Source organism: Protopterus annectens, chromosome 1.part0, assembly GCF_019279795.1.
Source record: "Protopterus annectens isolate FY-2018-M chromosome 1.part0, PAN1.0, whole genome shotgun sequence".
In the NCBI taxonomy this organism is placed as follows: domain Eukaryota; kingdom Metazoa; phylum Chordata; order Ceratodontiformes; family Protopteridae; genus Protopterus; species Protopterus annectens.
The window spans coordinates 1687784082-1687796826 of record NC_056725.1 but is presented as its reverse complement, the minus strand read 5'-3'; the positions used below and the strand labels follow the sequence as shown (position 1 = coordinate 1687796826).

Sequence of the window (12745 nt, the reverse complement as noted above, 5' to 3'; positions counted from 1 at the left end):
TGCCTAGGGTTGGGGGGTATCCTATTCTCCTTCTTCCACCCCCAGTTAAAGCCCTCTCCAAATGCCCTATTTTAGCCCCTAGAAAAGGTGTGGGACTGATCATTATGGGTCATGCTCTGAATCTTGGGAAATTACACTTGCAATCTGGGCAAGACAGACCTGGATATGGCATGACCACTTCCCTTCATACCACCGACATCCTGATATCAGAAGGGGAGGGAGTCTTGTTGGGCCATGGGGAAGATCAGCTCTTTGGTGTTCAGGCCAGCCTCAGGCTCCTGCTGATAGAAAATCTCAAGAGTCAGTACTGCAACAGTGAGCTACAAAGAATGCACTGAGTTTGTTTTGTATCTCTGTTTAGGTACTCAAAACGTCTTCCTAAAAGAAACCTCTGGCACTTTGCATGGTCACTTGAGTCATGTACTGCATGTTAACTGGCAAATTATCTGTTTGAAATGTCAGGGACTTGGATTAAAAGCCAAACTCCTGCTACTCACGAATCAGCTGGAAGCAGAAGGACTGGTAATTCATTAACAGTTCTTGTTCCCTGAGATCAGGGATGTGTGGGTATGTACTGCAGTCTGAGCCCAGCAGCAGTTAAAACAAGAAAGGTGTCACCTGAAACAACACCTAAGGTGTGGAGAAAGCCATGGACTCACAGTTTCAACATTACAGTCCTTTCCAGGAAAACAGAAAAAAAAGACTGTGTTATTTGTGTCTAGCTGATAGAGCAACCACTGACTGACAACTGCTGCACAGAACTGTGATTGAATAAGCACACAATTCATTTATTTATATATCTATTTGTTTACTTATTTTACTGGGGCATAGACTATATTAACCAAAGCCATCTTTTAACAAGTATGGGATAGCACTAGGTGTGATGACATAAACAAAGCAGTCGGGTGCTTGCCAAGAAAGAACAGAAACGGCCATACATTATCATGATCTGAAGTGCTATGGAACACTATGGAAAATGTGAAATACATTCAAATTAAGCTCCACAATGCAATGTAGAGCACATAAAGCCACACAAATGATGACTTAGTACCTTATACTCACTCACATTTTATATAAACATTCATTCCCATGCAGTTTAAACCATCCAACAAATCTAACATCCTTTGAAAGGTACAGCTTGGTGTCAAAACTAAATCAAGGCAGTCTGCTTTGTTGTTATCAATGCCATTTTGTAGCAGATTAAATAAGAATTAAGTCTAAGAAATCAGAGCAATACAGGCATAGTAAGACTACACTGTACATTAATACACAATCAAATATATTCTATATGTTTTTCTGCCCACTGCTATCTTCTAATAGTTCCTTTTGTAATTAATCCTTAGTCTATTTTTAATCTGCATCTGATCCCTCTCATCTGCAGCATTCTAATCTTCTCTATGTTAGACTGCACTTTCATGGTTTACATAAAAGTTACACACACACTAGTGACTCAGTTGCAGAACTCTCACTCACTACTCATACATATGACGTGGGCCCGGCTTTCACTCAGCGCACAAAACTCCTGCATTGGTGTTTAGTCGTAATATCATATTATTTTTCTACTGGGTGAGCCAAGAAAGAGCTTCTGTTGTATTTAGGTATAGCAACGTATCCTTTACTGGAGCTGAACTGCAATGTAAGACAGATGGAACAAGAGAGAGACCCAAGTCTTCCTTCCTATTACACAAGGACATGTACTGCTTACTCTTACAAGTTCAAGTAACAAAACTCATGTTGTACAGTATTCAGTGTTATTATATGTAAATGCATTAATATCACTACTTGGTGCCTAACCTGGAGTCAGCTTTCATTTCCTCTGTAGGCATTGGCCATCCTTTACATGGTGTAATGCTCCCTTCAGTTGCCTGTATATCATTCTAGATCCCCTTCTTGCAAGAGCCATGTGTAAATCAACTGACCCAATAATCTCAAAATTTAGAGTAATCTGAGTAAGAGTCTTTTTAATCTTCCATACATGAAAAATGATTTCAAACTGAAAATTCATTAGTGATAACAATAAATAAGAGAAAATCATAATGCAAAAATAACAGTGTCTTGGTTCCACAATACATGAAAGGCAGCCCTATAAAACTGACATTTAGCCTATATTCCCCACAGAGCAGTTCTACATGCTGATTACCTCACAGGTGACACACTGCTAAACAAAAGGGCCACTTTAAATATTTAAACCTGCCAAAGAATAGCTTTACCTGGTTGCCATGCTGATGAAAACTGAGGGTCCGCAAACAGTTCTGGCATCTGTTCTTATTAAAAATGTTGGCTTCAAATTTCTCGCATGTGAAATCCTCTACCTTTGAAAGCATGGTACACCATAGTGGCCAGGTCAGGAATTATGTGAGAAATGAAGACTGCATCACAGTATCCAGGAAGATCACCTGAATGTTTGAAAAGCAGGCTTCTTAGACATGTTGTCAGGGATCTTTCAGAGGATTAACTATTTCAGACAGGAGGTTGCAAGTTTCACAGTGTTCTGCTATGGTGATGCTCACTTTGTACAGTAAAACACTGAAGCAAGTCTATTTGTCTTTATGTTGCTACATTCCACTAGTTTGAATTTCCTTCCTTGGAGCCTGTAGGAGATAATAAATAAATTATTTTCATATCAAGTAAAACAAGCATTACCTCTTATCCTGCAGGATATCTTTTCTAAAAACACTGAAATCTTAGCCTAAGCTCAGAGAAACATATACAACTACTCAGAGATAGCTCTATACAATATGTATGACTCACTTCTGCTGAAACATGCAAAGTACATGTACTGACAGAAGTTTCAAGAAACATGTACTAAACACTTTGTGACTCATGTTAATGCAAAAAGAACTATGGACTTACTAAAACAGACAAGTATAGCTTCATCTGTGCTTTTCTAAGCGCACAGACGTTATGGCAACTCATGCCACGAAAATGAAAATCACCACCTTCTGCAGCACATATTACAGTAAGCTCAGCAGAAAAGGACACAAATCCCTTACTTTAAGAGGTAACTTGACTGGGGTGGAATTGTAACACCAACAATAAACAGGTCAAGCCAATTAGTGCTGAAATCCAAGCTATCTGGGTTTCATGCCATTGGGCATTTGAAAACTATGAAGTTTCATAAAAAAAAAAAAATCAAAGTCAGGCTACTGTATAACAATAATTATACAATAATGACTAATTAGTATTAAAAAAAATATGTATGCTGACTGAACACCTAGTCAGTGTACCTGTTGAAAAATGAGCATATTTCCATAGAAAGTCCAGCCCGTCTTTCAGTTGAAATATTTTCCTTCTATCTAAGCTACATTATTTTATATGGGACAGGTTTCCTAAGCTTCATAAAATACTCACTTAAATACATTTAAAATATAAGGTAAACTACACATTGTATTACAAATAGCAATCATTGTTCTTTCATGACCCCCCCCCCCCCACAAAAAAAAAGACTTTACATCTTTAAAGCCTCTCACCTTTCCTTCAACATTTACTTTGTGAAGCCTGCAAGCAGAGCCTGTGGATCTAGAAAACATTGCTACAAAAACCCCTTACATAGTCCTTGAATCAAAAGTAAAACCTCAGTTGAAAATGTCTTCCCAATTGCCATAAACAAAAATTGCTAATATAATGGTAAGTTGCACAATTCAAAAACAATTCCCTCTGGCATATATTTGCAATCTCATATCCATGCATACACAACTTTAAAAGCACAAAAATCTAAAAAAAAAAAAAAAAACAAATAAAGGTAACCCACACCACAGAGAGCTCTACTTTGTTATCCCACCATAACCAAGCATGTGAAGTGTGAATGACTGGACATACTTACGGCACTAATTTCTGTTTCACCTATGTTTGATTTTTGCTGCAATCATCCTGCCCTATAATTAATGTCTGCAGAAGAATCCCTTAAAATATTTTATGGAACAGACTGTCATTTCCAAAGAGCTTGGAGAGATCCACAGCTAAACACCAAAAAAGCCCCTCCACAAAACAATCCTTCCATTTGCAGTACACACTGAAACAAACAAACAGGTATTTTTTGATAAGCAGTTCTCAATAAACCCCAAATTCATTACATAACATGCCAAAGCTAAAACAAACTTCTTCTTTCGTTTTTTCCTGGTTTGGGGTTGCCACAGTGTAACACCTGTCTGCTGATGACTGGCAGTGGAGTTTTACGGTGTCGAGTTGCCAGCCCGGCACCCAACCTTCCACAGAAGGCACACACGCACACACACACATACTCATGCCTAGGGCCAATTTGGAGTGTTCAATCTACCTACAGCATGTCTTTGGGATGTGGGAGGAAACCGGAGCACCCGGAGGAAACCCACGTGACCACAGGGAGAACATGCAGACTCCACACAGAAGGCACCCCAGCCAAGGATAGAACTGGAGAACCTCTTGCTGTGAGGCGACAATGCGAACTGCTGCACCACCGCGGCCGCCCACCAAAGCTAAAATAGACTAAATCTACAAATTTTTCAATACCTACAGACTATGGTTGCACAGTAACAAGTTTTATGATGAACAGACTAATAATATAAGGCAAATGTCTGCATGTTCTGTGAAAATCTACACAAGATGCAGTCGCTCGAAGCACTTCTCAAAATGGAGAACATCGACATTTGTGCTGTAACAGAGACCTGGTTTAAAGCGGCAGAAAGCACCCCTGCGCTACCAGTCTCATTCCACACCTTTCGGCCCCGAAATATGGACAGTAGCTCCAAAGGCGGCGATGTCTCCATATTCATAAAGGATATGCACACCTCCAGACTAGTAGCCCAGCATAATGCATCTGAGATACTTCAGGTACAATTAACACTGGATAAGATGGAGATCCAGGTCATAGCCTGCTATAGGTCCCAAACCATGTCACTAGACTCTCACTCTACGTTCCTAAGCACCCTGGAATCTATCAAGGTCCAACCCAACACTTTCATACTAGGAGACTTCAACTACCCCTTCATCAACTGGGAAAACTACTCAAACTCCAATATACTGGCCCAACGCTTCCTGGAATTCATCAGTTCCAATGCCCTGGACCAGCTCATTCTGATCCCCACCAGAGGAAGCAACATCCTTGACCTGGTTATTACTAACTTGGGTGACCGTTGCTCTACACCAGTAGTCAATCCCTCCCTGGTCAGATCCAAACATAAACTAATCACCATGGAAATCCACATCTCATCCACACCCCCCGCAAAAGGTAACCATCTTAAAAAACTTCTCCAAAGCTGACTTTGGGCTCCTAAAAAGAGAGGTGGCTAACTTTACGGCACCCATGCCAATGGAAAACAGCTGCATGATTGCCAAATCATACGCCAATGCACTGTACGAACATGTACATAAATGCATGGAACCTGCCATACCCAACAGAACCAAGATGCTCTCCTCCAAAAAAGGAAGCCAATCTGGTGGTCCCCTGCCATTAATAAACTCTACAACAAAAGGAAGAAACTATTGAAGAAAAAGGTGAAGTCACAAGACTGATAAAAACTCCCTTATTAGCATCAACAAAAAGGTGAGATACCTCATCAAATCCTCTAAAGCCAGCGATGAAATCAGAATTGTAGCAGACACTAAAAATAATCACAAAGCCTTCTATAGTTATATCACAAATCTCCATGGCAATACCCAGATTTGCTCTGAGTTACTGCAGAATGGCACCTCCTATACTGAGCCAACAGATATTTGCCAACATACTGGCTGACAGATTCATTCCCAACTTTACACCTCTGCCCACAAAAAAAGGACCAATCACAATACCAGATGAATGCCAGGCACCCAACATTACTGCAGCACAGGTTAAAGCTGCATTGTCCAAGGCCAAGAATACAGCATCCATGGGACCCGATAATATTCCTGGCTGTGTTCTACATGAACTACAAAGTGACCTGGTACCACATCTGTGCTCCCTGTTCAGTCACAGCCTCACCTCAGGCTTTGTCCCTACCGAATGGTGCACTGCTACAGTCATCCCTCTCCATAAAGGAGGAGCAACTACAGACCCTGGGAATTATCATCCCATTAGCCTGACAAGTCTGATATGTAAAGCTTTGGAGCGCATCACCATGGACCTGATTAACAAAGTTATGGACAATCTCCAAACTCTAGACCCCACGCAATTTGGCTTTGTGAAAGGGAGATCATGCCTGCTCAACCTGGTTGACTTCTTTGAGTCAGTCACCAGGGCTGTGGATGAGGGCAAGGCAGTGCATACAGCCTACCTTGATTTGGCCAAGTCCTTTGATACCATTCCTCACTTGGGAATTATTGATAAACTCACCAAACTAGGCATCAACCCCTACATCACTAGGTGGGTTGCAGACTGGCTCACAGATAGGACACATAGTGTGAAAGTAGTAGACTCCAAGTCAGACTGCCGACAAGTCACGAGTGGAGTCCCACAGGGATCGGTCCTAGGTCCTCTCCTGTTGATCATTTACTTCTCAGAAGTCCAGGCCAACACAAAGGGACTCTGGATGACCAAGTTTGCAGATGACTGCAAGCTGGGAGCCATTATTAACTCCCCAAGTGATGCAGACATCCTAAAGAAAGGCCTCACTGAGACCAGTGACTGATGTCGAAACCATGGCCTTAAGCTTAATGCCAAAAAATATGTCATCATCCCCTTTGGAAAAACTCAGTTCCCACTAATTACCACATCAATTGGAGTCCAGTGAATACTGAAGGCGTTATAAGAGATCTGGGGACACAGGTTGACAGCAATCTCTCCTTCAACCACCACATTGCCAATATGGTCAGAAAGTCCTTCTATGTGGCACATCTCATTACCAAGAGCTTTGCATCCAGGAAGAAAGAGGTCATCATCTCTCTCTACTCTTCCCTCATTAGACCAATCATTGAGTATAATGCCCCATTTGACATGTACCTCAGGAGACACCTGCAACAACTGGAGAGGCCACAGAATTACCTCACAAAGAGGATCCTAGGCATTAAACACATGTCCTGCATGGACTCAAAAGACTCCAGCTATTCTCTGTCTCATATCGCCTGCTTACAGGCAATCTTTGCCTGACTTACAAAGCCATGTCTGACCCAGCTCTGTTAGAAATGCTACATCTAAAGAAATCCAAATCCTTCCGCACCACATGCTCCAGAGACCTCAATCTCATTACCACAATCAACAGAACATGCTGGAGGGACAGGTTCCTCACCCACAGACTGCCCATGCTCTGGAAAGACTTCCCATACATGTCAAGCAGAGCACCTTGCTGTCCCTCTTCAACAGAAATTTTGATGAGTGGATGGGTAATAGAAAGTTCACCCTGGGGATCACTCCAGTGGGTCTACTTGATAGAGGCACTGGGAACTAACGTTGGGCGGCACAGAGCCAGGGCACTTCTATGGGCTAGGTTTGTAAAGGCTCCAAGGCCATTAGCCTAGTACACACCTATGAACCTATGAACAATGTACCTCTCCATGGAGGACTAAAATTAAAAAAATGGGACAGATGGCAATGTACTAAGCAAAAATCGACCATGTGCAGTATATTTCTTACATGCTCCAGACTACCAAAGCTGAGGTAGAGCACTAAAATCCTTTTATACAGTGACATTATTTATAAACAATAAGACTTTTTATAGCAATGTGATTGCATAAAAACAATATATGCAATAAATGTATTTAGCTTGTAAAATCAAAACAATAATATATAAATTCATGTTTTTCAAGAAGCAAAAACACAGCTGATTGAATAAAGGACAATTACATCAATTGCTTACACTGCAGTCAGTAGAAAGGAAACAGGAACCATTTCCAAATAATAGACTGCACCGAAAAAATCCAAAGTACAATCCATATCGCACAAATATTCAAAAGAGAGAAACAGATTTTAAACAAACATGATGTAAGCAACAAAGCAAGATTCTAACAATCCTGACAGTAACAACTTAAAAATACAAAAACAAACTAGTACAAGTTAATCAGCAAGAAAAATTACATTTAAACATAGAACACCCAATAAAAATATTGAAATTTAAACAGAGATCCAAGACTATAGTATACCTACAAATCAAAACCACGGAGAACAATATTTGTGTACAGTAAAGTGAAAAACCATACGAGTAACTACATACAAATAAAAATCTATAACATTAAACAGTACTTATGCAACTGTACATAGCTTTGCCTTTTTGACTAAGCCACATCAACCATGGATAAACTAAGCATTACTCACATCCAGACATGGGTTACTGCTTAACTATAACATGAGAAATGTATTTTGTAGTTCTTTACAGAACTGTAGGTTTATACCTCTTTTTCTCATCCCTCCCTAAATTTTATTTTTACATCACTGACAGAATTATGAAGAACAAGGGGCTTACAAAGCTCTTTTTTTTAAAACAATTTTATTGATTTTAGAGCTTACAAATTTCTGATATTTTTCCTGTATATGCCACAGTGGAGACAGGGGCTGAATTCACAAATGAACACTGGGTGGAGGGATACACTGACAGATTGTCTATCTGCACTGAGATACTTCCATTTTCGGTTTTACTATAGAATGCCAATTGGTACTTCTGCACCAATCGTCTTCCTGCAGATGCACCCCCCCCCATTCTTCAACTGAAGAGCAAAAAAAAAAAAAAGCTCTAAAGTCAACTGCATTTATGTATTTCAGTACAGAAGAGAAATTATGCATGACTCAGAGCTCTCAATCACTTTCTCCCTAGGACAATTGCCCTCCTTCACCCCACATTTGCTATGCTACTGTATAAAAGGGTAATATTCTGTCCTTTTCTCTCATTACTTTTTCATCTCTCCACTCTGGAAGCGTGTAAGGATGCCTCTCCCTTTGTGCAATGACACTAACAAAATGTCTGGAAAGCAAATAGCAAACAATGACAATGCACAAACAATGACAATGCACAAACAATGAAGAGTGTGAACAGAAGGAAAAGGGGCTGCTATTAATACACACAACTATATTAGTAAATGAGGAAGATCAATGGCTTATGGGTTCTGCTGTGCACCTATGCAGCTGTCCATGTGGTCCCTGTATTCAGCCTGTCCTGGCCTCTGCTGAATCTTCTAGTCAACCCACCTTGGTCATTCAAGTATAATTATCACCATCCATATAAAATATATTTTCTTAATTCATCTTGAATCTTTTTCTTTCCTTTATATTTTTTGCTCTGCTCCTTCTTTGACCATCAAGATTACCCTCCCAGCCACTCTGCTATCTTATTTGTTCCTCTGGTCAGCAGCTTTATGGTCCATTCCTTGGGGGCAAGCATTAAGCATACAATGAGCAGGATCATCATTCTGAAGAGGACTGGGGGATTCTTTGCAGCCTTGACTCCCCAGCTTGCAAGCATCTACGGAGTCAGTGCACAATGGCCCTCTGTAATGTATGCCACATCTTCCTGTGAAATGATTAGATGGCCTTGCCTCCTAGCAGACAAGCACCTCTGTATGGTCTTGATCTCCACTTATGATTTTATCATGGAGATTGTGCTCATGGGCAAGGCTATGAAGAGAAATGAGCAGGTGTAAGTCTCATCATTCGTCAGCCTCCATCTCCAAACACATGCCTGAGTTGCTAGCTGAACTTGGGTCACTTCAGTTAAATCTGAGGTTTATCCCTCTAGGCCAACAAAGCTCAATGACTCATATTTGAATTTTACTGTCCCAGACACCACCTCTGAACTGTGGGTTCTGCAGGACTATTATACAGCAGGTGGTGTAACAAAGACACAATCTATTGCTACTGCTATTGTGAAGATAACTGCTATGGAAGTACGATGACATAACATCCTACATGCTGGTTAGCCTTAATGGTGCTCTCTTAGGGCGGTACTCATACTTTAGATTGCATCCTCCCTGTATGCTAGAAATGTATTTACGTTAACTAGGCTGCACTACATTATGGCTGTGAAGAAAAAAGCCCAATTCCCATACTGATTCACCTCAGTGGATTATTGTGGCAGCTAAGGATATGTGGGAAGAGACTAAGCAGAATATAATTCAAAAACTGACAATCTGGAAGCTTTGTCACATGGATATGGATAGTAAGATACAAGCCATTAAAATGTTTTTAGTCCCTTTAGTCTTATACATAGGTCAGGCATATTTTTATCAACCAGAGGAGAAGCTGTGGATAGCAATTAAAAAAGAGTTGAATGATTTTATCTGGGAGGAGAAGACAGCAAGGATCATGTGGGATAAGCTAAATATTCCAACAGAACAAGGCAGACTAGTATTGCCCAATTTGAGGAGGTAGTTTAGACCAACACAGTTAAGGCTCTTATACATAGCACAAACAGAAAACTATAATTCAAAGTGGAAAGGAATAATAATGATATGGGAGGAATCTCAAGACATAAGGGCAGATTGGGTTTTTGGATGCAGACTGTTAAGGAGAACAACAAAAATCATACAGAGTATTCTATTCATAAAATAGCAGGGAGTATTCTAAGAACCAAACCAGCATGAGAATGGAGAAAAGAGATTCTACCAATAGGGATGACTGTGGGCAGGGATACAGATAATAGGCAAGAGGGGGCTGGAATCTATTGGAGAAAACTGGCAAAGGAACCAAGGTATTGGGAGCAAATAACTAGAAAGGGAAACGTAACAGAATGGGAAGAGGCCAATAATTTATTTGGACTGCAGCTTAGAGATTGCTTTCCCTATCTAGGATTGATATCAGAGTATAGGCAAAGAGAAAAAAATAGGGGGTGTCCTAACAGCACTGGTAGAGCTTTTAATGGAATACAGAACAGAAACTGCTGTTAAAAAAGGAATAATTAGTAAATCATATAAAATACTGCATGATAATTAGAAGACTCAATCAGAGGATCTTAGAAAGGATTGGGAAGAGAGACTGAATAAGCAATTCACAAAAAGACAATGTGGATATATGCATATCTCCCACATATGCAATAAAGTATAGAAGATTTAGGATCTTTGCCTGGAAGTGTTTATATTTTTATACTCCAAGTAGACTCCAAAGATTTTTCCTCAGGTGGATAGCAAATGTTGGAGATGTGACGGGCAAGAAAGAGGTGGTTGAGAAAATATTTTTGGGAGTGTAATGAGCTGGCAGACTTTAGGGAATCCCTGCAGACTGCTCTGTCAAAGATGCTGGGTGAGTGGATTGGACTGACTGGGGAGATGATTTTTCTGAGCTATAATACATAATCGGAATTGACTAGACATAGTAAAGCCTTACTGAGTCTAATTATGGTGGCTGCCAAAAAAACAATTACTAGAAAATGGAAATCAAAGTCCAGACCAACTTTATTAGAAGTAGTAAATATAGTAACAGAGATAAAACAACTGGAATTGTGATCTTTAGAAAAGGGAAGGAAAAACTACATAGGAAACAAAAATTGCAGTATCACTCAGTGGTGTAATGTTTCCACTATTGGAGGAAAAAGTGAATAACATCAAAAGATAGCACTCACCCATTCACTCCTCATGGAAGCAATCAGGTGCGGGTAGGGTACAAGAAAGTTCTGTGAAGACATTGGGCTGGGAGGGGGTGTTAGTGTCTGTATGGGTGTGGACAAGTTTCTTCATGTCTATAAGGGTCTGACTGAAGCTGGATAATGTGCGTCTGCCTGGGTGGCAGCACTACGCAGTTAAATAGGGAAACAAGAGTCTGGATGTTTGTGTGTGTGTGTGTGTGTGTGTGTGTGTGTGTGTGTGTGTGTGTGTGTGTGTGTGTGTGTGTGTGCGTGTGTGTGTGTGTGTGAGTGTGTGGATGTGGGTGTGTGTTGGTGTGTTTCTACTGGAGCGTATACTTGAGTGTGTCTATAAGATTAACTGTGGTTGGGATTGTTTGATGTTGGGTGGATATGTGTGCCCCTGTGGTATTCAGCCACTTTGTTATGGCCACTGGATATAATGAAAAATGCATGGCAGGAAGGGGAAACACAGTTCAACAGCATCTCAGTGTATTACAGGAAAGATTAAAAGTGGTGATGCCTATTGTGTGGGAACACATGGATAGGTACAAGCTAGTCAACAAAGAGTTTATAACAGCATTGTCTGGAATGGAGAGTTTCAAGGGGGAGACCACATTTTTGTTCTGGTCCCTACAACTGAATACCAATAGCACTCAAATGGCAGGGTCCATATGAGGTAACTGAAGATATAAATGAGTTGAGTTACAAGGTAAGGCAATCAGGGAGGATGCATATTGAACAAATTTACCATATAAATGCTTTAAAAGCCCTGGAGGGAGGCAGAAGTAAATGTGGTAATCATGTTATCTGAAGTCAGGGATCAAGAACAAAACAAGCAAATAATATCCACCCCACCCAAGATGAACACTTTGAAACCTCAGAAAGAGAAGGTTCAACACTTCCTTCTGGGGAACAAATACAATTAGAGTTGTCTACGAGGACAACTCTTAGTAAACACCGAGTAGATACATTTGTGGAGAAAAACATATCATAATATCCTAACAAGTACTTAAGTCCACAGAAGTCCAGGTTCAAGAATCATCATCTTAAAGATCTTACTGATTAAATTCTAGAGTAAAAACAAGTTTCAAAAGATAGAAAAACAAAGATCAGTACATACTACATCTGCAACAAAAGACACCTATTTCTATGAAAAGTTCATCTTCAGGGTGAAGCTGCCTACCAATTCTTAGATAGGTGAAGCACACAAAATGGGAAATCACAATGTTCTTTGATTTTATTCTTTGATCCATGATGCCTTCCCTCCTTCCATGGATATAAACACATAAACAGGCAAATGTACTCAGGTT

At 40.3% G+C, this 12745-nt stretch overlaps 1 protein-coding gene across 2 annotated transcripts in view; it reads right to left on the bottom strand.

Annotated features, from left to right (window-relative positions):
* Positions 1–12745, bottom strand: part of LOC122799515 (TRIO and F-actin binding protein) — a 3126988-nt gene that overhangs the window by 2958913 nt on the left and 155330 nt on the right. For both annotated transcript variants that reach the window (XM_044068636.1, XM_044068645.1), the window contains exon 2: positions 2211–2591. In XM_044068636.1, coding sequence (XP_043924571.1) covers positions 2211–2324 — 114 coding nt within the window. In that variant the 5' untranslated portion in view covers positions 2325–2591. The remainder of the gene's footprint in view (positions 1–2210; positions 2592–12745) is intronic.